The sequence below is a fragment of the Rhinolophus hipposideros genome, assembly GCF_964194185.1.
Source record: "Rhinolophus hipposideros genome assembly, chromosome: 6".
Taxonomy (NCBI): domain Eukaryota; kingdom Metazoa; phylum Chordata; class Mammalia; order Chiroptera; family Rhinolophidae; genus Rhinolophus; species Rhinolophus hipposideros.
Genome location: NC_138052.1, coordinates 71,477,052 through 71,504,869, shown reverse-complemented (window position 1 = coordinate 71,504,869; position 27,818 = coordinate 71,477,052). Strand labels below are relative to the sequence as shown.

Here is a 27,818-nt window from a genome sequence, read left to right as displayed (position 1 = left end):
TGAGTAAGAGCAGACTTCCCATCAGAAACAGCGGCGGTCAACTGACAAGAGAATGCCATCTTTCAAGTGCTAAAAAAAACCCTAGATTTCTAAATCTAGTGAAAATATTCTTCAAAAATATTGTAAAAGACAAAAGCTGAGAGACTTTGTGTCCAGGAGACCTTCATTATAATAAATTGCAAAGGAAGTTTCAAGTTGGAGAGGAAACCCGGATGCACAGGGAGGCACGAAGAGCACTGGTAATGGTAAATTTTGGGGTAAAAATAAAAGACTATTTAAAAAAATACTATTTAAAAAAATGTTCTTCAAAAGACTGTAGACTGTTTAAAATAAAGTAATGATGATGAATGGTAGAATTTATATCATATGTAGAAGAGAAACAGGTGACAGGAATAGCACAAAGGATAAGGACGTATAAATGGAATTATGCTGTTGTGCGTGATATGGTAAAACAGTCCCACTTACAATTGCATAAAAAATGAAATAACTAGGAATAAATTTAGTCAAGGAGGTAAAAGACCTATTTATTGAAAACTACAAGACATTGATGAAAGAATTTGAAGACACAAATAAGTAGAAGAATATTCCATGCTTATGGACTGGAAGAATTAATATTGGTAAAATGTTGACACTAGTCAGAGCAATCTAAAATTTCAATGCAACCTCTATCAAAATTCCAATGGTATTTTTCACAGGAATAGAAAAATAACCCTAATCCTTGTATGTAACCACAAAAGACCCTGAATAGCCAGTGCAACCTTGAAAAAGAAGAATAAGCTGGAGGCATCACACATCCTGATTTCAAACTATATTACAAAGCTATAGCAATCAATACAGAATGGTATAGGCATAAAAATGAACTTATAGATCAATGGAACAGAATTGAAAGCTCAGAAATAAACCCACACATATATGGTCAATTTATGACAAAGGAGCCAAGAATATTCAATGGGGAAAGGACAGTCTCTTCATTAAATGATGTTGGGAAAACTGGACAGTCACATGTAAAAGACTGAAACTGGACCACTATCTTACACCATATACAAAAATAAACTAAAAATGTACTAGACTTGAAAATGTATAAGATCTGAAACCATAAAACTTCTAGGGGAAAACATAGGGATAATTTCTTGATACTGGTCTTAGCAATGATTTTTTTTTTGGATTTGACACCAAAAGCAAAAGCAAAAGCAAAAATAAAACAAGTGGGACTACATCAAACTAAAAAACTTCTGCACAGCAAAGGAAACCAACACAAAATAAAAACACAACAGACGGGAGAAAATATTTGCAAATCATACATCTGATAGGAGGTTAATATCCAAATATATATAAAGAACTTATACAAGTCAATAGGAAAAAAATCCAACTTAAAAATGGGCAGAGGATCTGAATAGACATTTTTCCAAAGAAGATATCCAAATGGCCAACAGGAGCATGAAAAGGTGCTCAACATCACTAATCATTGGGAAATGCAAATCAAAACCATAGTGAGCTAGTACCTCATACCTGTTAAAATGGCTACCATCTATTATAAAAGACAGAAAGTAACAAGTATTGGCCAGGATATGGAGAAGATGGAACCTTTGTGCATTATTGATAGGATTGTAAATTGGTGCAGCCACTATGGTAAACAGTATGGGGGTTCCTCAAAAAATGGAAAATAGAAGTACCATATCATCCAGTAATTCTGTTTCTGGGTATTTATCCAAAGAAAACAAAATCACTACCTCAGAAAGATATCTGCACCCCCATGTTCATTGCAGCATTATTTACAATAGCCAATACATAGGAAAAAACCTAACTGTCCATCCATAGTTGGATTTTTAAAATGGGATACACACACACACACAGGAATATTAGTCATAAAAAGAAGGAAATCCTACCATTTGCAACAACATGGATCGACCTTGAAGGCATTATGCTAAGTGAAATAAGTCAGACAGTAAGACAAAATTGTATGATTCCACTTAAATGTGGAATTAAAAAACAAACAAAGAAACCCAAGCTGAACTCATATGTACAGAGAACAGATTGGTGGTTGCCACATGTGGGGTTTTGGGGATGGGTGAAATGGGTGAAGAGGTCAAAAGGTATAAACTTCCAGTTACAAGACAAGTAAGTCCCGGGAATGTAATGTACAGCATGTGACTATAATTAATAATACTGTATTGTATATTTAAAAGTTGCTAAGGGAGTAGATCTTAAAAGTTCTCATCAGAAAAAAAATATAACTGTTATGATGGGTGCTAACCAAACCTATTGTGATGATCATTTTGCAATATATACAAATATCAAATCATTTCTATTGTACACCTAAAAGTAATACAATGTTATATGTCAATTATATCTCAATTAAAATTGTTTTTTTAAAAAAGGCACTTAGAATGTTGAGTTAGGGAGGCATGAGATTTTGAGAGTATGAATTTTAAAGGTGACACAATAATAGTATTGTGTTACAGAGTTCAGGGTAGGAGAGAGTTCAAAATTGAGACAATGGTATACATTTTATGAAAAAATTAAAGAAAAAAGACTGAAAAGAATGTTGAATGTCTTTTGATATTGGATGTTTGGATTACCTAGATTATTTAATTGGATATTGGATATTGGATTATCTTTAATAATGTAGTTCTAGTAGAGTGCTAAGGTTAACGTAGTTGAGTTTTTTTTAACTTTGTGTAAATTTAAAAAAGAGAATGTAGGCAATGGGTGTTTCAAAAAGACTATAATTGACATTAGACATAAGCAAGATCCTGATTTTTGTTGACATTAGGGTATATGTGACTGAGATTGAAAAGTTTTAAGGCTAGTAACGTACAAAAAGCTAATCATTGGATTTGCACATAATATAGTTTATGGATGTATTTATTCAAAAATTATATCTGAAATTCAGACTGAAAATTTAATGCTTTTTTAAATATGTATTTTGTATCAAGGTTCCCAGACGTCAAGATGATGAGAGGAATAATATTTACTTGGAACTAATGCAAAATGACAATAAAGAAAAATATCCTCTCTTGTTAGGGAGTGTTCAGGTACACCTTTATGAAGTAATTCAGGTATGTATCAAAATCATTTTTCACCTTGGTATCACATTGTTCAGTTGGTGTTCGTTGTTACGATTTAGCTATACCTGACAGACTCCTTTTGTTTATTATCTGCCTTCCAACTCATGTGCTTAGGAAACAGTATCTCCCGCTAGCTATAAAAAAAAAAAAAAAAGACTTGGTTTATAACAGCATAGTGTTTTTGAAAATTTATTTTCTGGAAAGGCAGTGATACAACCTAAAAGACTAAGCATATCTTATTATGTTTTCTGAAATGTTTTAAAATAAGACTATAACCACAAACTCTGTCTCTTGGTTGGGAGCGTAAATTTCAGTTTTTTTATCCTGAGTTGGGCTGTTTGCCATCTGCCCGGTGTGTGTCATTTAGGGGTCAGCCAAAGTTTTTGGCAGAATTTATACACAGATTTTTGTGGTTCCTTCTCTTTCTCTTTCTCCTTCCTAGGAGACTCCCTTGCCCTTTCCAGCAGCCATGATTGCCCTGAACTCAAAGGAAGAAAACTAACTTGTTAGTGAACAAGCATGAACAATCTGAACGATTTTCAGTGATTCAGTGATATTTGTTAGGGTATAAAGCAAGGAAGCCCTCAAAGACTAATGGAGTTATGTCAAAAGACACAGAAACCAAATTGCAGAGGCTCCAACTGGCCAATTTCAGGGTAATTTGAATATCAAAAAGATCATTACAAATTCTGATAAAGAAAAATCTATGGGGGGTAGGGGGTGGAAGATGAGGGTAAGGGGGATCAAATATATGGTGATGGAAGGAGAACTGATTCTGGGTGGTGAACACACAATGGGATTTATAGATGATGTAATACAGAGTTGTACACCTGAAATTATGTAATTTTACTAACAATTGTCACCCCAATAAATTAAAAAAAAAAAAAGAAAAATCTATAATCCTTGGTGATTTTCAAAAAAGAAATAAAAGAGCATGGGGAGAAAAAGGGAAGTTTTTTATTTTTATATAGAACGAAAATAAGTATAGAAGGAATGATGGAATTACAAATTCACCATTTTTGCAACTCTTTATAGTAAATAATGATTAACTTAACAGTTAAGACTTAGCAATGGTACCCTGTTTCCCCCAAAATAAGACCTAGCCGGACAATCAGCTCTAACGCGTCTTTTGGAGCAAAAATATTTTATAAGACCGGTCTTATATTCTGTTATATAAGACTGGGTCTTATATTAATTTTTGTGTATAGCTATAAAAGGGCAACATGTAGAGAGAGAAATGTTCTGCCTGTTGGTTGATACTGTATTACAGTTTTGAAAGATATAATCAGGGGAAATACAAACATCTTGCGATTTGATACATCGTTTAAGCCTTCCCACACCTTCCTCATTTCAAGGATGTTATATAAATGGAATCATACAGTAGGTAACCTTTTAGGATTCTTTATTTTCATCCAGTATAATTCTCGGGAGAATCATTCAGTTTGTTGCATGTATTGATAGCTTATTCCTTTTTTGTTGTTGAGTAGTGGTAGTCCATGGTGTGAACGTACCACAGTTTGTTTAATCATTTGCCCACTGGAGGACATCTGAGTCGTTTCCAGTTTGGGGTTGTTATGAATAAAGCTGCTATAAACATTCACGTCTAGGATTTTGCAAGAACATAAATATTCATTTCTCGGGTTATTTCTGGGGTGTAAGGTGGTTGCTTGTGCAGTTTTTAAAGAAACAGCCAAACTGCTTTCCCGAGTGGCTGTGCCATCATACGTCCCCACGAGAAATGTATGAATGATCCAGTTTCTGTACATCCGCATCTGTATGGTGGTCACTGTTCTTTACTTCAGCCATTCTGATAGGTGTGTAGTATAGCTCGTTGTGGTATTAATTTGCAATTCCCTAATAGCTAATAAAGTTGAACATGTTTTCATGGGGGCCTTTTAATTTGATTATTCCACTTTTCCTGAAGTGTTTAAATAGGTACAAGAGGCCTAGGCTGTTGCACAGACTCTACCTCAACTGTACAGGAAAAGGGCAAGGACAGTTCTGTTATTACGATGGTTCTAGTCAACAAGCTTGTGCTGTTCTGTATGTTCTCCAAAGCTTGAGCTCCATCATTTGCTATTTGGGTCACATGCGGGGTAGGCTATAGACCATTTATTTTGGTTCTAGAACTGCTAGCTAGGGTCGAAATCCTCATGCAGACTGGTAAAATCTAGTGCTTGGATGAGGTGGAAAGACCTGATGACCAGATCCAAATCATAGATCATGGGAGGGCCATCTGACTGTACAATTATCCTGCCAGTACACATGGAAAGGACACACATATATTTTTATAATTGCCAGTTACTTTCTGTTGCTTTCTGAATGTAATTGACTCTGATTATGAAGGACAAAGACCTTGAGTTGAATTAAACAAATCACATAATAGGTTTTACCTAGCTTTATAAAGAAATAATTAGTTTGTAGCTTGAATCCCTAATCCCTGGTTCCTTCCTATCCCTGATACATCTTGGTCCCTTTGAGGTTCTGAGAGAAACCAAACACATCAGCTAGCTGTTAAGCCTTAGTTAATTAAGGCATATAAGTATATTGGAGTTTATAATATTCCTGTATTGATTATAAAAGGGAATGTGATTATTAATTTTGGGATGAATCCTACTATTTGTGTTTATTGCTTTGGTTATATGCTCCTTACTAGAGCTGAGGACTAGGTGATAAATTCAATGGTTAGACAGATTGGTAGCCACTGCAATTATTTGAGAAAGGCAACAGAGAATTCAGAGGTGTACAGGATTGTTAGAATAATGCTCCCTACAGAATCATACCTCTCTGTAGCCATACCTCTGAGGAGTGTACAGTTTCGCCCTCCCTTCCCAGGCTTAGCCATGTAACTTGCTTTGGGCAGAGCAGACCCAAATTCGGGACAGGAAGCCAAAAAGCTCATTGCCACACATTGAAACTCCCAGAGGAGCTGACTGAAGCGAAGCCTAAAACTCAGTGGACTTGGATGAGATGCACATTCAGGATGAATATTTTAATTGGCTCCAGTGAAGACTCAGTTGGGCAGATCTGAATGGGACCTCCAGAAACAACACAAATACATTTACAATAGTTAAAAGTATGACTAAAAGTTTACTTTTATATGAGGGAGATGAATCAATAGGTTGAGATCTTTGATCAAAAGCAGAGACACTTTATAAAAGAGAAGAAGAAAAAGGCAGTCTTGGAACAGTGAGATGTTTCCCCACTCCCCACTTTGGAAAAGGAAAGCTATCAAAAGCAAGAAGCTATTACATAAAGACCAGGTTGAAGGGTCATTAAGGAAATCAGTTTAAGTTATTTACAAATTTCCTGAGAAATCTTATGATATTATATGAAGACCTTAGAGCAGGTCCTTGAATAATGTCATTTTGTTATAAACGTTGATGAAACACCATAGGAACTTAATTAACTCTTGTTTATATCAGTTAGCCAATGGTATCGGTGGTATCGCTATACGTCATTTCGCTTAAATGAACCTATCAACTACATTGAGTGAAGACTTACTGTTTATGATAAGCTAATTCTGTGCAATGTCTGCCATTGTAACCACCTGTTATTTCCCTCATTATAATGTCTCATCAGGAACTGAAAGGGCAAGTGTTAAATAGATTCTTGTAGAGTGGGGGGTGCAAAGGATGTGTGAACCAGGTGCCAGATTTCACTAAATGAGAATTAGTGAACAGAATGTCTAAAAGACATGCCAGACAGCAGGAGGCTTAAAAGAGGAAAACTGTTTATATCGACATGGAAACAATAGGAGGGAGTGTAGAGGATGGTACTCTACCTCCTCCTGATCCTGAAGTATGTGAGCCTTCACTTGAGGGGTCTATAAGGGAAGACCCCTCACCACTAAGGTCTATAAGCATCCTTAGTGGTGAGCAAGGTCTCAGGTAAAGCAAAGGGGAATGTTTAGTGGAGCAGTTAAAGATGTAAAGTTGTTAAAGTTGTAAGGTTGTTAACCACAATGGAAAATGCTGGGAAAAAAGGGAGCCAAGGGATGATGGATTAGGTAGGACTGATAGCACAGCAGACATGGCCAGATATGGTGACCAGGGATACTATCAAAGATTTACGTGGTTAAAAAGATCCCAATAGTTCCTGAGAGATGCGAGAAGCAGTTCTGTCATGAGTCTGTTTATCTTGTAGATTTACGTTTAACCCTTCAAAAGGAATATAGGCATGGGGGGGTTCCCTCTAAGACTTCCAAAAAGGAGAATTATAACTAGCAGGAACATTTTTGTCTAAAACATAAATGTAAATATTAACATTCATTTTTGGTAGAACCTGGAATTTTTATTTTCTTCCAACCATTCATTATGTTTATATTTTAGCTATTAAATTAATGTGTATTAAAAATCATTACCTGATTTTTTAAAATTTATGCAGTGGTTTAGATTATATACAGGTGATTACATGAGCGAGTCTATATTTTAGAACTTTATTACTTATTACTTTTTCTAGAAAGGGTGCTTTACTGAAGAATTTCAAATGCTGAAAAAAAACACAGTAAGAACTTGACTGAAACTTCCAAAGTTTTGTGCACACACTTAACATTTCATGTAACTTTACTCTAATATTGTTTATAGCCTCTGATACTGTTTTTCATTCTTTTGTTACACTACTCGTCATTGTTTGAATTAATGGAAATGTATTAAATAGAAAGTACAATATTTGCTCACAAAAATCTTCATCTCCACTTTTTTTTTTTTTGCTGCTATCTCACTGTATTGTGAACAAGAAAATTAGAAAATATTGGGTAAGAGAGTAAAATGCCTTTTTTGACTGCATAGCCTTGGGATCCTCACTTGCTGAATTAAGGGACTTATTATTCTCCTTGAGGAGCTTCTCCTTGAGGAGCTTCTCCTTGAGGAGCTTCTGAAGCAGGGGTGTCCAAACTTCTTTCAATGTTTTTCACCAAGGGCCATATGCCATAAAATACACAAACAGCTGGGCCACTCACTCGAGGTGAAATACGTATTGCCTCACCTGGTTTATTTAAGTAAACTAAATATATTTTTGGAATTTGCTGTGGGCCAATTAACAATGGATCATGGGTGCAGTTGGCCCGCAGGCCACAGTTTGGACACCCCTGTTCTAAAGAGTTTTTTACAGTTCTTACTTGAATTTCTTTATAAGTACTTAAAAATTGGCTTCTGCTGCCAATAGTCAAGAAACGTAAAAAACAGAATGATACTCATTTGAGATCATAACCTCTGACACCCTCCTTCATTTCACATATTAGCAAGCTGGTTTCAGAGAGATGAAATCACTTGTCTAAATCAAAATATTATCTGAAAATGGAAGTGGAGGTGGGAGACATGTGAGTAAATACTTTAAAAAATATATACATGTATATTAATATATATACACATGTATATTAGCATAATCCTATTAACAATTGTAAATTGATATTCCTTATATTTTAGTCATATAATATTCCTTAACTTTAACATAAAAGTTTTTAACATTTTGGGAACTTTTTAGATTCTGCTATAAGAGTTCCTTGTATAAATGTTTGTTTGTTTTTAAAATCAGGAGATTCATGCTTTGTTTTTCTAACTTAAAGAATTGTGAAGTAAAAATATCACTTGTTAGCACTTCTTCATTAAAATAGCTTTCTGATCAAATAGTAAAATAAATTTGCTACATGTTTAGTTGATCTGCAGGGTCGAAGTGGAATTTACGTTCTCCTACGGAAACTTTGGTTATGGATTTTCACATCAGGTTAGTTCCCCTTTTAAAATTTATTCTACTGCTGCTCTTCAGTCAAATCGTCCTTTTCTGAGTCTCTATCATTTCCAGTTTGATAAATTCTTTATAATAAGTGTTTTTAAAAGAATGCTGTTTTTCTCCAGCCTAAAGAAAAATGAAACTTTATCATTATTTGCTTATCTATAGTATAATAATGATCTTCTATTCAAAATATCTTTATTATAATACTTGCTCTTGTCTTTTGTGTATGTGTGTGTATACCCACTTATGTTAATTGGAAACAAAATTATTTAAGTATTCAAGAAGTGAGAGTGGATTTTTATATCTAAAAGTACTTACTAAAAATGTTATTCAGATAACATTTTGTACTCTGATCACATTTGCTTCTTTCCCCTGTGGTTATTTCAACATCTGGTGTTGTTTGTATCCCCCTTTATTCATCAAGAAAGTAATATGCCCAAAGAAGATGTCTTCCTAACTTTAGCCTGCCCCTTTAAATTCACTACACATATCCATGTTGCAGTGAAAGATTCTGTACATTAACCTATGTCCTTTTCTTTCATGATGTCCTTAGGTTAGATTCCTAGAATGGAAATTATTGTCCAAAACAATGAACTTTTCAAGGAATTGTTCTAGATAAGGTATACCACCATATATTTTCACTAAGTGTTTGAAAGAATTCTTGATATCCCTGGACATTATCACAGCTTTGGGGCGTTTATAAATCTAGTCCCATTAGTGCTGCTGTTATACAGGGGAAATGACCCCTATAATCTGTCATTTTCAGTTTTTACTACTTTTTTTATAGTCTTGGTTATTTTTTCATTATGAATTGAGAGTGGGTACAGTCTTATTAAAAAGTCTACCACTTTGTTAACTGAGAAATCTCCGTAAAATGTATTTTAAATTTTTGCCTATGGTATATCATTAAATATTTTTAATACATTTTGAATCAGAGGTAAATAATATAGAAATGAAAGCCACTAGGCACAGGTTTTCTTTTTTTCTCTGCTTTGATATTTTTTCTTTTTGCCTATTATCTTTATTTTCTTATCATGAATTAGGCCTTACAGGGGCCCCTAATTGTTTAGTCCTTATTGTGACAATCATAATTTATGAGCACCAACTTTAGAGAGATATCCCATTCTTAGGGAGATATATCCTTTTCAAATAAATCTTGGCAAGTATTGTTTTATGTGGACTCTACTACAAACAAGGAACAAAGGGATTGTATGGAAGAGTGGGAAATATAAAAAAAAGTTCAACTTGAGTTATGTCACTGAACTTTTTGGTAATATAGTCCCCTACTTACCTGTCATGATAATGTGAAAAGAGGCACTAGGAGCAGATAAAGCTGTATTCAAATCTTGGCTCTCTTTTGTCTATTGGGTAACCTTGAACCAATTACGATTTTCTGTGTTGTCTGTAAAATGGGCACAGTTATCTACCTAATAGGATTATTGAGAGGATTAAATAATATTAAAGATAAAAAATTCTTTAATATGTTGAAGATATTAATGTATCTTCAATAATTTATTGAGACATTTAGTGCTCAATAAATATTCTTTCCTCCTCTCTTAATTTCTTTTCACCTTAATATGAATCATGTAAGGCTTATTTAGTAGCCCTGGAGCATATGTAACTAAACAGTGTTAAAGTATACTTACCATTTTCTTCAGTTAAAATCTCTTCAGAAAATTATTGAGCCATCCATGTTTATGAACGTTGCACCACCTCCAGAAAGAACAGACCCCATGACGTAAGTGTTTGAAGCCTTATTAACACAGATCGTGTGGTGTTTAAAACATTTAGGCCATTTGACATAGCATTTTTGTTGTCTTAAGACATGGCCAGAATGGGTCAGAGTCCAAGGTAAAGAGAGCAGTGAAGTGTTTTCCTTAAAAAGAAGGGAGAAATTTTGAGTTTCTGGGTAGAGCCCTGGAGAGAGGAGGTGAGGCCGTCTAGAGATAAGCAAAAGAAAAGAGGGAGTGCCAACTTCATGGATGAAGGAGGGAAGGGAGGGGTAGTCTGATGAGGAAAGTCAGCCAGTGGGATATTCGTTTTGTAGAAAGCAGTGAGGGACTTTTAAGATTAAAGTATCTAATAGTTTTTTGTTTTCAGTTCTGCAGCATAGTAATGTTGCCCCCACTTCTACACACTTCAATTGTTACTTCTAAATCTTCAGCAAAAAGTCTGTTTATGGTCAAAAAATGTCATTAGCAAATCAACAGTAACTTAAAATATAATATGTAAACCAGTGTTGAAATTTCAACAGTAAAAACAGATCAAAGAAAAATAAGCACCTGAGAGATTTAATCTATAATTTTAAGAATAAGAAATGGAAAATTTCTGAAATGGGATTGAGGGAATTAGGTATAGGATGGGAAATTATATTCTGAAGTATTTATTGCCCTATATAGTCTTACCGACACTGGGTATTATCATTAAAAATAAATTTTGTTCATTTGATATTGGTGATTTGTTGAAATAGTACAGTGGAATGTTTGTCTTACGTTTATTGTTATTTCCTTATCCATTCATTTATTGATTCAATAAACATTTATTGAATGTATGCTATACCCCCAAGACATTGCAAATACAAAGATAAATGAGGCCTGGTCCCTGCCCTAAAGTAACTCATAGTTTAATGCAAAGGTAACATGTAAAAAATACTACATACATAGTATAACACAAATGGGATATGCGCCCTCTAGAGGTAAACATAAAGAACTATTGGACATAGCCAAGGAACTTTTCACACAACTTAGGGGTGTTAGAAAGTACTATCAAGAAAGGCTCCACAAAAGAAACAGTGTTTGAAGACTTGAAAGATGAGTAGTAGTGCATCAGGTTGATTCTGTAAGGGTTAGGAGACACATTCCCCAAACAGAGTATGTGTGTAAAAGGTGGGAGCCATAAGAGGCTACGTTGTATTGGAGAACAGTGAGTAGTTAGATGCGAGTGGCTAAGAGCATAGGAACAAGGAGGGGAACAATGGAAGATGGAAGATGAGGTGGAGCAGTCAGCAGGGGCAAGATGTGGTCGTTAAGAGTTTATGCTTTAGATCCAGACTGTATGGGTTTCTTACATCTTGGCTCTGCCATGTACTAGCTGTGTGACCTTGTACAGGTTACTTAGGCTCTTTGTGCTTCATCTATTGGATGGGATAAAAATAATTACCCAATTGCGCTACTGTGATGATTAAATAAGTTACATGTAAAGCACTTAGAACATGGTAGCAAATAGTAAAATGCTTGGTTGGTTGTTAGTTACTTACTAAAGTAATAAATATGTTATCATCACCGTCATCATTATTATAGGTCTTTGCTTCTCAAATGTGAGTAAATTTTACTGTTTTGAATATTCAGGAGTGTGTCAGGGTAAAACAAAGGCACTGGAAAATATGGTCAATCTTTCTGGAGTATTACTTTACTCAAAAATTTTGAGAGGGAAAATGTTATATTAAAATTAACATCTACATATTATGAAATAAAATTTTTAAATTACATAAATTTTTAAGATGACAGAGTGCTTCCAAGAAATGATGTGTTTATGTCTAACTGCATTAAGGTACACCTCCAGAGACCTCCACTGTCCTCTCTACCCATACGAGTTCTTGATTGGAAAAGTTTGGAGATGCTGCAGGAGATATATGGGTAGAACCACTGAAGAATTCTAAGTGGGGGAAATACCATGATCAACTTACATTTTGTAATGATTATATCAGTAAGATTGAATATGGACAGAAAGGGTTTAGGATTGGAGGAAGCGGTTGTATTTAGTCTACATGAGAGACAATGACAATCTGAACTAAGGAAATGGATTAGTGGGCGTGACAGTTAATTTTATGTGTGAATTTGACTGGGCCATGGGGTACCCAGATATTGGTCAAACATTATTCTGTGTGTTTCTATCAGGATATTTTTGGATGAGATTAACATGAATCAGTAGATGGAAGCAGATTGTACTCCCTAATGCAGGTGGCCTTCATCCAATTAGCTGAAGGCTTGAATAGAACAAAACAATCTGACCTTCCCCTGAGAAAGATAATTCCTCCTGCCTGACTGCCTTTAAACTGCAACATTGGCTTTTCCTGCCTCCAGACCCAAATGGAAACATCAGCTGTTCCTGGATATGGAACCTGGAGACCTTAGGACTAGAACTACACAGTTTGCCCTCATGGGTCTCCAGCTTGCCAACTCATCCTGCAGATCTTGGGACTTGTTAGTCTCCATCATCAAATTAGCCAATTCCCTATAACAAATCAATCTCTCATTTTATTGGTTCTATTTCTCTGGACAACCCGGACTAATACAGATTTTGATAGTGAGAGTGGCCTAGAGGAACAGAATATTAAGGAAGAGGTTTTTTTAATTGGTTCTGTTGTTTCTGGAATTGGCTCTTTAATCCAATTGGATTTAAAAACTCTAATAACTCTATTTCTAGTAGTAAAAAAGAGCACTGATAATCCACAGCATAATCTGGCAATAGAGATATGCCAAATATCACCATTGCGTACTCCTAATTAACCATTTATAAGGAGCAAAGATCTGGGTGACTGTGTATATGCAACTTTCAAACATTTTTGTCAAACTAACAAATATAACAATGTTGGCTGGATACTCCTAATGTTGGTGGACAAAGCTGAAAAACAAAAGGATGAGTTCAAGGATTCAAATTCCCAGCTCAATCATTACATAACTGACCTGAAATAATCTACGTGTGCCCTGAATGAAACCCTTATCCTTGTAGCCATGGGACTAAGATTGCTGAAAATCAAACCCAGAATTTCATGCTATGACTGGCCAAATTACAACTCAAGTTGAACTCCCAACCTCTCAGGGTATCTACTGTTAAAGTGAGGACATCGATTGGAATGGGAATTCCAACAAAAGTTGGAATGGGAATATGGGGGAAGACCCTGATGAAGCTGGGGACATTGAGCCCCTAAATTCCGATGTGTCTTCTTTGCCAGTGGAAGTGACCTCTCAGCCCACACTGGAAGAGACCTCTCTACCACCAGCAAAAATGACATCACCATTTCCAGGGGTAGTAGTGGCCTTTCCACCTTTCCCTGAAAGGATTAATCCTGCATTGCTTGAGGAAATAGGAATAGCCTCCTCTGAGGCAGTTGTCATGCGAGACATGCTGATTCTCCTCCTCAGGATCCACCCCCACCATCCCTCTTTGCTTCTAGGCCTATAATCAGACTCAGGTCCCAGCAGGCCCCTAAAGGTGAGGCACAAAGTGTACTCCATGAGGAGGTAAGCCACACTCCAAAAAGAACTACTTGAGTCTTCTAATTTATAGACAGAAATCCTGGGAACATGCATGGGGTGGCAATAACGGTGCAAGGAACATAAATTTTGGATCACACAAAATTTATTGATACGGGCTCACTAGGCAGAGATTCTGCATTTAATGTTATAGCTTAGGGAGTTAGAAATGACTCTGTTTGTTTGGTTTTGGGCTCAAACATGGACCAAAAGATGGCCCACTGTGAGTGACTGGGAAATGCTAGACCTGCCTTGATTTAACATAGAGGAAGGGATTCAAAGGTTTAGGGAGATCATTGGTGTTAGAGTGGATTTGTCATTTAAGACCTATTCACTGACTCTGGGAGGCTCCAGAAGATATACCTTTCACCATGACTGTGAGAAATAAATTTGTGAGGGGAGCCCCATCCTTGAAGAGCTTTGTGATCGCTCATCCCTGTAGAACATATCTTACAGTGGTAACTGCAACTACTGAACTGGGAAACCTAAATGAATTGGAAGTAATTGGATGCTGAAGTGTCAGGGGCCATGTGATGGCAACTCAACCGCCAAAGGCAAGCTGGAAGTGGTTACTGTGGAGGACAACAGAGTCAAAGCAGCAATTCGCATAGCCTGGCACACAGATCCATGATACAGGCTAGTTGATCATGATGTTCCTAGAAATAAAATACATAGGAAGTATACTAAATTCTTACTCGACCTGTATAAGCAGCAAAGTTCTAGGTCAAGTGAACCAAAGTCTAACCTGAATCATAAAAACAGAGTCACAGCTTCTCAGTCAGTTCCTAGCGTGAGCCAGTTTATAGCTGGAATGAAGGGGAGGCCTGGTCCCCTTGAGGAGAAACCCTGCCAGGTACACTGCCAGAAATTTATAATGTTAATCTTTCTCCCGGTTTTCCCCCAAAGGGAACTGTAGCACTTTACCAGGATAATTGTATATTAGAGAAAAAGAAGTAATCCGAGCTTTCAGACACTACTAGACACTGGCTCTGAACTGACACTAATTTCAGAAGACCCAAAACGTCACTGTTGTTGACCAGTCAGAGTAGGGGCTTATGGAGGTCAGGTCATCAATGGAGTTTTAACTCTGATGTATTCCACAGTGGACCCAGTGGGTCCCTGAACCCACCTGTGGATATTTCCCCAATTCCAGAATGCATACTTGGAATAGACTTACTCAGCAGTTGGTGAACCCCTACGCTGCCTTCCTAATCTGTGGAATGAGGGATATTATGGTGGAAAAGGCCAAATGGAAACCACTAGAGCTACCCCTACCAAGAAAAATAGTAAACCAAAAGCGACACATTCCTGGGCTTTCAGACATTAATGCCGTCATCAAGGACTTGAATGGTGCACGGGATCCCCATCACATCCCAATGCGACTCGCTTCTTTGCTTGCGGAGAAAACAGATGGATCTTGGAGAATGGCAGTAGATTATTGTAAGTTTAACCAGGTGCTGACTCCAGTTGCAGCTGCCATGCCAGGTGTGGTTTAATTGCTTGAGCAAATTAGCACATGTCCTGGAACCTCATACACAACTATTGACCTGACAAGTGCTTTTTTCCTCCATACTTGTTAAAAAATACTGTCAGAAGCAGTTTGTTGTCTTCTGGTAAGGCCAGCAACACACCTTCACTATTCTACTTGAGGGGTATCTGCCCAGCCCTGTGCTATAATTTAGTTCATAGGAATTCTCTGGTCTTTCCCTTGTACAACATGTCACACTGGTCCTTTATAGTGATGACATGATGCTGTTTGGACCAAGTGAGCAAGAAGTAGCAACTACTCCAGACTTATTGGTAAGCCATTGGCATGTCAAAGGGTGGGAAATAAGTCTGAAAACATTCAGGGGCCTTTTACCTCAGTGAAATTTTAGGGATCTAGTGGTATGAACTTGTCAAAATATTCCTGCTAAGGTGAAGAGTAAATTGTATCTGGCCCCTCCTAAACCAAGAAAAGAGGCACAGCACCTACTGTGCCTCTGGATTTTGGAGGTGACATTCTCATTTGGATGTGCTACTCTGGCCCATTTACCAAGTGATTTGGGGAAAAAAATTATATATATTTATGTATATGTGTATATATATATATGCACACACATATATATGGAGAGAGATATACATACATACATTATATATATACACACATATACATACATACATACATATATACCTGTATATGTCGCAAATATATTTTCTTCTCTTTCCTCCTTCTGTAACATAAGATATATTGACTTTATATCATAATATTCAAGTATTGTTAACCTTATATCATAGTATTTAAGTTTTGGAATATCAAGGAGGAGAGTGAACATCACCCAACGACTTTACTCCTATTCTGGAGGAAGGGGCTAGTGAGTTTTTGGTTGTACAAAGGATAGTTGTATCATGTTAGGCGATATTATGACCTTATTATTTCTATTTGGAGATTAAATATGTTTTAAGGAGATGTTTATGGGACTGGACTTTTGATAATTTTATGTGTCAACTTGACTGGGCCTAAAGTAGAGATTGGGAGAGAGATCTGGGCCAAACGCTTTAGAATTTCAGGTTCTTCTTTCCTTTCCCAGCCCTGCTGCCCATGATCTTAGTAGTAAGAGTACTCAAAAGAGTAGTTCTCTCAGGATTTCTGATTTCTGTCTTCTTTCCTAGTTCTCTCCTTTGGTAGTCCAAGGTGGATAGGTGGACTTACAGTATAAGAAAAGAGAATGATTCCAAAGTGATAGCTACCCCCAGTTTTAGAAGTATAATTTCAATATTTCATGTTATTACCATTTTGCAGAAATGTGATTATACCACAGTCAATAGAATATCCAGCATTCTTATCCCCAGACCTGAACGTTCCTGTTGGGATGCCAACTTCAGAGTCCCAGTCCAACCAGCCTCCTCTAGTGAGACTTACGAAACTTCAACAACCACCTCGGGAAAGGTAAAAAACAAACAAAATTTTTAAATCTTATGTGTTATTTATATATTAATGTTTTCCTTTGAGACATGGACTTGGTATTGGTCCAGAAACCTTCATCATGGTAATATTTCATGGGCTCAGAGGCTATTCCTGAGTTTTGCTTATCATATTTAGGTGTTTGTTTTAAAAAGTCAGTGCTATGGCAAGAAAAGAGGTGAGAACTCATTTATAAAGTAGTGTCAACCTAAATAAAGAGGTAAACTGGGGCAATGTCAAAGTTGTCAAAAAGATGAATTTATTCAGGAATAGCAGAGGAATTATAATTAAGGACATGTGAATTGTAGCAAGCTACAGATGAGTCCATTGAGGGCTTGCGGTAGGCTGTATTTATGGGCAGGGAATGTAAAGAGGGGAAAGTTCAGTTGAAGTCTTAAAATAAAAAATAAATGGATACTAACTTTGAAAATTCCCCAAGCTGACAAAACCAATAGCCAGGCATACAAACAAAGCTCAATTCAGTTTATTTTGCAAAACCAACTTGACTTGGGTCATTTCTTCTTCATGATCTGTAAACCATAAGGAAAATTTCCCAAGGTTGATGTGAGGCAACCCCTGACCAATTCTCTATGATTTAAGAGAATTCCAATATTTTCAGTTTGCTGATAATTTATGGAAAATGAATTTTCAGTCCTTAAGTTTTGTTTTTCTGCGGGCACATGCATGAGATTTTCCATGTTATATCCTCGAGTTCCATTTTAGATTGAAATTCTTTCACAGGAGAAAGTAGGTTTTATTTCCATATTTGTTTGTCTCAGTATATTTTTTTATTTTTCTTTTGAGTGCTCTGACTCACTGGTTATTCAGTAGCATGTTGTTTAATGTATTCATATTTGTGAAATTCCAGTTTCCTATTAGAATTAATTTCTAGTTTTATACCACTGTGGACAGAAAAGATGCTTAATATCATTTCAGTCTTCTTAAATTTGTTGACTTGTTTTGTGGCCTAACATATGATCTATCTTGGAAAATATTGCATGTGCGTTTGAGAAGAATGTGTATTCTGTTACTGTTTGATGGAATGTTCTGCAAATGTCTATTATGTTACTTGGATGTAATGTGTAGGTGAGGTCCAATGTTTCCTTATTGATTTTGTTTGGGTAATCTAACCATTGTTCAAAGTGGGGTATTAAAGTTTCCTACTGTTATATTGTTTTGCTGTTCATTTCTTCCTTCATATCTGTTGATGTTTGCTTTATATACTTAGGTGCTCCTACGTTGGATACATAAGTGTTTATAAATGTTATATACTCTTGTTGGGTTGACCTCTTTGGCATTATGTAATGACCTTCTTTATCTCTTATTACAGTTTTTGGCTTAAAGTCTATATTATCTGATATAGGTATAGCTACTTTTCTTTCTTTTGGCTTTCATTTGCATAGAGTATCTTTTTCCATAGCTTCCCTTTCAGTCTATGTGTATCCTTAAAGCTGAAGTGTGTCTATTGTAGGCAGCATGTATTTGGGTCTTGGTTGTTTTTTTCCTTTAAAATTTATTCAGTCACTCTATGTGTTTTGATTGGAGAATTTAGTCTATTTACATTTAGAGTAATTATTTATAGGTATGGACATACTATTGCCCTTTTGTTAATTTTTTTTCTAGCTGTCGTGTAATTCCTTTGTTCCTTTCTTCTTCTCTTGCTCCCTTCCTTTGCGGTTTAATGCTTTTCTGTAGTGATATGCTTAGATTCCTTTCTCTTTCTCTTTTGTATATCTACTATAAGTTTTTCTTTCTGGTTACCATAAGGCTTACCTAAAACATCTTATAACAGTCTGTTTTAAGCTGGTAACAACTTAACTTTGAATGCATACTAAAGCTCTACATTTTTACTCTCCCACCACCGTTTTATATTTTTGATGTAATAGTTTACATCCTTTTTACCTTGTGTATCCAGTAACAAGTTATTGTAGTTGTAGTACTTTTAATATTTTTTGTATTTTAACCTTCATACTAGAGTTATAAGTGATTAATCCACTAGAGTTATAAATGATTCACCCACCACCGTTACATTAGAGTATTATGAATTTAAATATATATTTATCTTTACCAGTGAGATTTATACTTGCATATGTTTTGGTGTTACTTATTAGCATCCTTTCCTTTCAGCTTGAAGAAGTCCCTTTAACATTTCTTGAAAGACCAATCTAGTGGTGATGAACTCTTTCAGCTTTTGCTTCTCTGAAAGTCTCTTTCTCTCTCCTTCAACTCTGAAGGACAACTTTCAGGTAGAGTATTCTTGGTTGGCAGTCATTTTTCTTTTACACTTGAGTATTTCATACTACTTTCTTCTGGACTGCAAAGTTTCTGCTGAAAAATCTGCTGATAGTGTTATGGTGTCTTTCTTATATGTAACAAGGTTTTTTCCTTCTGCTTTTAAGATTCTCTCCTTGTCTTTCATTTTTGACAATTTAATTATAATGTGTTCAGTATGGGTCTTTTGGATTAATCTTATTCCTGGGCTTCCTGGATTTGGGTGTCTGTTTCTCTCCATAGGGTATGGAAGATTTCAGCTATTGTTTCTTTGAATAAGCTTTCTGCCCTTTTATTTTCTTATTCTCCTATAATGCATATATTGGTCAGCTTGTTGGTGTCCCATAAGTCCCTAAAGCTATCTTCGCTCTTTTTCTTTTTCTTTTTTTCTTTCTGTTTTTCAGGGAGAACACAGCTTTATTACACCAGCGGGCTCAGTGGGATCCTTCCCAAAAGACTGAGCCCATTTTTTTCTTTTTGCTCCAGTTGGATGAATTCCACTGTCCCATCTTTGCATTCACTGAACCTTTATTCTCCATTACCTAGTCTGCACTTGAACCACTCTATTGAATTCTTCAGTTCAGTTATTGTATTCTTTAGTTCTGTGATTTCTGTTTGGTACTTTCTTATATTTTCATCTCTTTTGAAATTCTCACTTTGTTCATGCATTTTTCTCCTGACTTCTATGAGCATCTTTATGACCATTATTTTGAACTCTTTATCAGGTAAATCACTTATCTCTGTTTAATTAAGTTCTGTTATTTTTATTTTGTTGTTTTGTTTGGAACTTATTCTTCTCTTTCATCATTTTTCTTGACTCTGTGTTGGTTTCTGAGCCTTAGATAAAATAACCACCTCTCCGAGCCTTGATAAAGTGGTCTCATGTAGGAAATGAACCTTATCCATCAGCTCAGCCCAAACTCTTAGTTGTTCTCAAACCTTTGTGATTCTTGAATCCACCTTCTTTGTTGTTAGTGGCTCCCAGTCAGTAGTTGGGGGCATGTGAAGAATTCTCAGTCTCCCAAAGGGAGGATCTCAGTCAGCACCTAGTTTCAGGCTGATCGGAATCTGGGAAGGTATGCAGTGAAAGCACTTCTAGGGAGATGGACTTTTTGTGCCTCTTTCCTTTGTGCTGAGCCTGGGTGTATCCCACAGAGCTGGGCATGCTCCTATGCCCATTAAGAACTGCTTGTTTGTGTGCTACAATCCTGTGGGACTGGTGAATGTAAGCCCCATTGCCTATCACAGCCAGGCAATCCAGGGGCCTGTCCCTTGAGTGGCAGCCACAAAATCTGGGGCACCAGATGTGTGTACGTTCTCCTTCCAGGGAGATTGTACTGGTGATTTGGATTAGGCTAGAGAGAGAAGGTGGAGATGCTGTCTGCTGGCTTCCCTCGTTTCTGGGGAGGATTGCAATCAGGCCCTAGATGGAGGCTGAATTAGAAGCTTGACACCCCCTCCCACCCCCCCAGGCTGATAGTCATGGCAAGTTCTAGTGAGCTCGTGAAGAACTATTTCTTTTTTGTTACAGCCTTGTAGATCTCATGGTCACAAGCTGTCTGTGTTAGCTTTCAGAACTAGGTGTTTGGGTGGTCTGTCCCTCAGGTAGGAATCTTGAAAGTTGAGGCACTCAATGGGCAATCTAAACCTTTTTCTCCTCAGGGAGATGCTGGGGGTTGGGAGTTCTTTCCCAATTGTGTGGTGCTGTGTCAGGGGTGAGGTTTATGGTAGAGTGTGTCTCAATCTTTCCTACCCTTTTTAATATTGGTATTTTCTCATTTCCCCGATGTAGAGGAGTTGTTTAGCTAGTTTCTGGATTTCTTTCAGAGGATTATCCCTTTTAAGCTGTAGATTTGGTGTGTCCCTGGGAGGAGGTGAGTTCAGGAGCCTTCTCACTGTCTTGGACTGGAATCCACAAATTTCTTTCATTTCTTGGCTTAATAAAACACAACTGCATTCTTATAATTACTTCTACATTCAAACTGAGTGTCTCCCCAAGCTCCACCTGCAGAACTTTGACTTGTCTGGCTCATATTGACAGCAGCGGTCGCTGTTCTGCTTTCTGTTGTGTAGCAACACCGTGACCCCCTTCTTCCTAGAAGAATGAGTCCCACTGAATCATCTTCCTCCTCTGCTCACTGGCTCACATGTATCTTTCTTTTATGCTTTCATAATCTAGGGATGTTATTCTGCTTCTTATTCTCTTTATTCTTATAACTGCTTTGGAATTTGGCCCTGATAGTTCTCTGTTGCTCAGTCTTAAGTGAAATTATTTTCCTGAGTTTTTTTTATAGAAGCCTTGGTTTAGAAAGCTTTCCTGTCTTCACAGAGCTCCCACTTCTGATGTTTTCATTTGGTGTTTAAAAAATAATGACTTGATTTCTAAGATTTTCTGGGGCTCTCTACGAGAATAGAGACCTGGCTGGTCAGCTTTGAGCATGCACAGTGGTTACACTGCTTCAGTCCTTTTAGTTCTTACCATGAATCCTTTGTAGTTACCCACTTTTTGACTGAGCAAAACCCTCCCAGTTTCAACTGCTATTCTTAAATTGGTGAGCTGTGCTGTCCTGTGACTACCTGTGGGCTACTTGGGGTTCTCTAATTCTCAGATTTAACAGGTGCTCTTTTTATACCAGTTGCTTTCTCGCATATATACATTGATATTATGAAGGTCCTATGTATGTTTTGGGGTTCACAGGGATACCTTGTCACATGATTTTGTTGTAAATGTTGCCCGTACGTTTTTGGGTTTGCTACCTAGATACTCTGAATATTTTTATGTAGATATTTGGGAAGATTCAAAAACTATGCTACTCCTGCTGTCATCATCTGCTTAGAATTTCCCTCTTTGGCTAAACTTTCATATTTATAATAACTTACCTTTAGGGGGAGTTTATTTAAACAATTATATAATCTACAAATAACAATTTTGTTTCTTTATTCCTAATTTTCACTGTTTAATTTTGTTTTTGTTTTTCATCTTATTATGATAGCTAGAAGCCCCAGTCAATGTGTGATATAAATGGCAAGGGTGGATATCTTTGTTTTATTTATGATCTTTAAAGACAATGCTTTTAACAGTCAAGAACATTAACAATCAAGAACATTATTTACATAGGATTTTGGGTAGATATCATCCTATACCAGCTTCAGTAAATTCTTTCATTCTGTTTCTAGTTTTCTAAGAGTTTTTTATTTTAATCATGAATGGATGTTGGATTTTGCCAAATGCTTTTTCTCTTTAAATCAATTAAATTGTATGTCAATTATGTTTGCTAATGTTAATGTCAAAATATCTTTATGTTCCTAGGATAAATTTGTTCATGGTATATTATCTGTATAATACTGGATTTTTTATACTACAATTCTGTTATTTGTAACATTTGCATCATGTTCTTGAATGAGATTAAACTAGTTTTCCTTTTTTTGTAATGTCCTTGTTAGGGTTTTATACCAACGTTGTAGTGTCCTCATGAAATGAATTGGGAAACATTCCCTCTTTTCCATTTAATTCTTCTTCTTTAGATTATTAAAGCCTTTTGGATTAGAAGCTTTTTTTCTTGGATTAGAAGCTAAATTCCTATTTTTTCATTTGTCTTATTATGGAAGATATCATATGTATATTGAATAATTTATAAAATATGTATATATAGTTTATATAATGAGACCAATATATATTGAATAATTTCTAAAACACGTATGTATAGCTTAAATAAAGATAAGACAATTGTCTAGATATTTATAATTCAGGTTAAGAAATACAATATCATCAATATTAGAAATGTGTTTTGTGTATCCTTATAAGATTACATTCCTCTCCCCAACTTTTTGATGTAATCATTCCTTTTCCTTTGACTGTATCCTTAAGCAATATATGTTAGTTTGCCTCTTTTAGAACTTGTAAAAATGAATCATACTATATGTATTCCTTTGTGAATCTACCATATACAGTCATATATCACTTGCTTGTTTAAACTATAACTCTGTGATTTCTTTGTTCAGGCTGGTAAAAATGAAAAAAGAATATAGAGATCTGAGAACATGGGGAGAAAAAGCTACATATTTAGAAGAAATTCTTAACCCCAAATTGGAATATAATCAACCTAAGGTAATTAACATAATACATTCTCCCATATATACCCTTGAATGCTTTTTATTAAAAAAAGATTATAGTAATTAAAAATGATAATCAGATATTAGTTGTGTTCTTGATACATAAAACGTTTTTGTGGCTCACGCACTTTACTATTTTGATAATGTGACATTCAATAAATATTGGTTAATAATTTATAAGATTTAGTTTTTAACAGCTTTGTTGAGATATAATTTATGTACCATACAATTTACCCATTTAAAGTGTTCAAGTCAGTGGGTCTTAGTGTATTCAGAGTAGTGTGCCCATTGCTACAATCAGTTTAGAACATTCTCATTACCCCCAAAAGAAACTCCACCGCCTTTAGGCTGTACCCTCCAAATCCCCATTCTGCCCTGGCCCTAGTCAACAATGAATCTACTTTTTGTCTCTATAAATTTGCTTTTTCTAGACATTTAATATAAATGAAATCATGCAATATATGGTCCTTTGTGACTTGCTTCTTTGACTTCACATAACGTTTTCAAGAGTCATCCTTGATATAGCATGGATCAAGGCTTTATTTGTTTTACTGCCAAATAATATTCCATTGTATAGATAATACCACATTTTATTTATCCAGTCATCAGTTGATAGACATTTGGGTTGTTTTCACTTTGTACCTATTATGAATAATGCTGTGAGCATTCATGTGCGGGTTTTTATGTGAGCATGTTTTTAATTTTGAGAGGTATATACCTAGGAGTGGAATTGCTGGATCATATAATAATTCCTTGTTTAACTTTTTCAGGAATTGACAAATTGTTTTCCACAGCAGCTGCACAATTTTACATTTAACCAGCAATGTATAAGGATTTCACATCTTCTCTACCACTTGTTATTTTCTTTTTCTTCTTTTTTTAAATAGCCATCCTAGTGGGTTTGAAGTGGTTTTGAGTTGCATTTCTCTAATGACTAATGATGTAGGCATCTTTTCATGTGCTTACTGGCCATTTGTATATCTTCTTTGGATAAGTGTTCATTCAAATCCTTTGAGAATTCTTTAATTGGGTTATTTGTATTTTTATTTTGGGTTATTAGTGTTCTTTGTATATTTTAGATACTAGACCCTAATCAGATATACAAGTAAGGTTTAAATATGTAGAAATGCAATCTAACCTATACATATTGACCTGGCAATAAAGGATTCACATGGATTTCAGTAGGTAGGCAAAACACTGACTAAGATCACAGCCTTGAAATGGTAGTTATATTGATATATTAATGATTTTCAATGCCTCTGCAATAATTGGGCCAACTTGTGCTGCTATAGGATAAACTGATTAACATTTACTAATACATAATTGGTAGTTTAGGGTAAATTTTGTGGTTTCTTCATTAAAGTGACTGTGGACTTTGGGTTCTTATCGAAAGATCAGTATTTTACAAGAGCCAGTAATCACTCTACCTTATTATAATTTCTCTTGGAATTTTGTAAAAAGCCACATCATTTTTTTAACTCATAGGCCATGCCATATTCCAATAAAAAAGTAATCTCTTTCCTGGGGGTATCCTCTTATACTCCTTGAAGTTACATAATGTTATTTATCTGGTAATCTTTTCCTCTCATACATTCATCATTCAAATACCCTGTCAATTCTAGGGTATCCTCTCCCTGGAACTTCAACTCCTAGCCAGGGTGTACCTTTCTTTAAAATAGAGCTATTTGGTTTGCTTTTCTCACAAACCAGTATCTTTCTGGTCTTCTATACATTAAAAATAAAAATGTATTAGAAGTTATAAAGGCAGAGAAAAATGTTTTAGTTCTTTAAACATTTCTCCAATATATTTCTTTATTTTTTTATTCTTTTACTTCTAGAAAAGTCATACCAATGAGGTACTTGAAAGCCAATTTGAAGAGAAGCCTGAAGATATTATAACATCAGGTTAATAAACTAATTTATTTTTGTATTCATTATTAAGATAACTGAAAACAGGGTGGTCATATAACAAACAGAAAATTAGTCATTTGCTTTAAGTGATTTCATTTTTTGGTTAGGGATGCATTTTGTTATAGTTTTGGTATATAGTATTTATTTTATAACACTTCAAAGAAAAGACTTAGACCTAATTCAGAGTTATTTTTTAATGTTCCTTTACTCCTTTAAGGACAAGAAAAGAGTTAAATCTTAACCATGATCTATGAAAAGGTGTTTTTGTTAAACATTGTTACGTAGAGCTATTGGTCTCTTTTATGTAGAGGTGTGTGTGTGTGTGTGTGTGTGTGTGTGTGTGTGTGTGTGTGTGTGTGAAGGGGGAGGAGAGAAGGACAGGAAATTAAATTAGCAGCTGTTCATGCAATCTTTTAAAAAATTTCTCTGTTAAAAGATTCATTTAGAAAGTAAGTTCAGATAGATGTATAATACTATATCTTTAAAATCTTGGATTCTGAAGGTATGGAATAATGATATATTGTGATAAGACTTTTACCACGGTTTACTTTTCTACTTCCCTGGCTACTACAGGCTTTGATATATTTGTTTCCTAACCTCTGAGAATGAACCAATCTAGCAGAGCTATTGCATCTTTAGCCCACTCTTCACCTGAAACATTCAAGTTTTAGGTATAGGGGAATCACATTTCCCTCTTCAATATCACTGTTTAAGATAGGAGGTTAACTTCTCTCACTGGTGGTGACCATCTTTTCCTTTTTATTTATTTATTTATTTATTTATTTATTTATTTATTTATTTATTTATTTATTTATTTATTTATTTTATTTTTTTATCTGGGAGCTCAGCGGCAGCTCAGCTCAAGGTGCCGTGTTCAATTTTTAGTTGCAGGAGGCACAGCCCACCATCCCTTGCGGGACTCGAGGAATTGAACCGGCAACCTTGTGGTTGGGAGCCCACTGACCATGTGGGAATTGCACTGTCAGCCTTTGGAGTTAGGAGCACGGAGCTCTAACCACCTGAGCCACCGGGCCGGCCCATCTTTTCCTTTTTTTAATTTACGTTTTTTCACTTATCCAGAGAGTTCATTTCAAGTTCCATTGGATCATCTAGTAACTTCTTTCATTTTGGTATTTCTAAAGCTTCCTATAGTTATAGTTAACATTTATTGATCACAGTGTTCTAGGCACTTTGCTGGGGTTATATAAATCAGTCCTTACAGTAATCAATTGAGGGCATTATTATTATTAATCCACATTTTTACAGATGAGAAAACTGAGGGTCAAACCAATCAGAGGTCACACAGCCATTAAATGACAGAAGTTGAATTTGAACCTGTTTGACCCAAGAGCTCAAGCATTTAACCATGTTGCCGTTCACATCTTATATATACTTGTATCATATCTATAAGAAAAGCTATCATTATCCTATTTTACACATGAGAAAATCAAGGCTCAGAAAAATGAGCTGACCACAGTCATGCAGCTAATGGTTACCATATAAATTTTTTTACTACACTTATGCATTTCTTTGTATCTCAATTCTTTATTCCCTCTTTCTCATTTTTAGGTTTTTCTTTTCTACTTGCTAAGTATGTATTCTTTATATTTCTAGGGATATTTTACAAGTGCTTCAGTCAATCTCTCTTGAATTTGTCCTTTTTTCACTGGTTACATAAACTTTAGTCTCTTTTTCTAATCCCAAACCTATTACTGACCATCTGGGATTTGTTTTATTTCCTCTTATTTTAGTAAAAATACTGTATACTTGTTTTTATGTTTTATATCGATGGATCTGAAATCTTATCACTTACGTTTTCATTTTATTTTCACACTTGTGCATTTACCAATCCCCCATCTTCCCAGAGACTCATCAGTCTGTCTTTGCTAAATAATGTTTATGTTTGAGTAGCTGCTTTGACTTAAATTATTCTTTGCTCTTGGTGAGAAAAACTATAATAATATTTTATTTGTGTACATGCATATAAATGATGTGTTTATTGTTTTATATATAATAAAATACTTCTATTCATTTATTGACAGATATCTCTCTTATAAAGGAGGAAGCTGAAACTATTCCAAGTGAGGTAAGGGAACTTGGAAGAGAACTTCTAATAGTTACCATTTTATAAAGGAATGAAATGTTTGTAAATGGAGAAATATTTATAGGTGGAAAGAAAAAAGTACTCAAGCAGTTATTCAGGTTATCATTGTTATTTTTGTATGGCAATATCTGTACAATTGCATGATTTATTTAAGTAAAATTAAACTCTTAAAAGGGAATTTTCAGCATAAAGTAGTAACATTTAAAAATACATATGAAGGTAGAGGACAAAAGTGTTAACTAAGAGAAGAGGGAAACAAGTTAAAAAAAAAAAAAGCATAGAGTTCTGCACAGTGATCTTAGAATTTGATGTCACAGACCTAACCACGTTCTTCACTTATTCTATATGGAATAATAATCTGTAGTTTGTAATAGAAATAAATAAAAAGTAGAGTTCACATTATAGTATTTGTTTGTATC

At 35.4% G+C, this 27,818-nt stretch overlaps 1 protein-coding gene across 1 annotated transcript in view; it reads left to right on the top strand.

Moving 5' to 3' along the window:
* The window catches only part of LOC308499024 (cation channel sperm-associated targeting subunit tau-like), an 89,740-nt gene that overhangs the window by 21,235 nt on the left and 40,687 nt on the right, over positions 1 to 27,818 (top strand). Inside the window, exons 5-12 of the mRNA XM_081051816.1 lie at positions 2,937 to 3,059; positions 7,530 to 7,574; positions 8,724 to 8,792; positions 10,460 to 10,539; positions 16,839 to 16,985; positions 23,274 to 23,379; positions 25,223 to 25,289; positions 27,338 to 27,381. Coding sequence (XP_080907942.1) covers positions 2,937 to 3,059; positions 7,530 to 7,574; positions 8,724 to 8,792; positions 10,460 to 10,539; positions 16,839 to 16,985; positions 23,274 to 23,379; positions 25,223 to 25,289; positions 27,338 to 27,381 — 681 coding nt within the window. The remainder of the gene's footprint in view (positions 1 to 2,936; positions 3,060 to 7,529; positions 7,575 to 8,723; positions 8,793 to 10,459; positions 10,540 to 16,838; positions 16,986 to 23,273; positions 23,380 to 25,222; positions 25,290 to 27,337; positions 27,382 to 27,818) is intronic.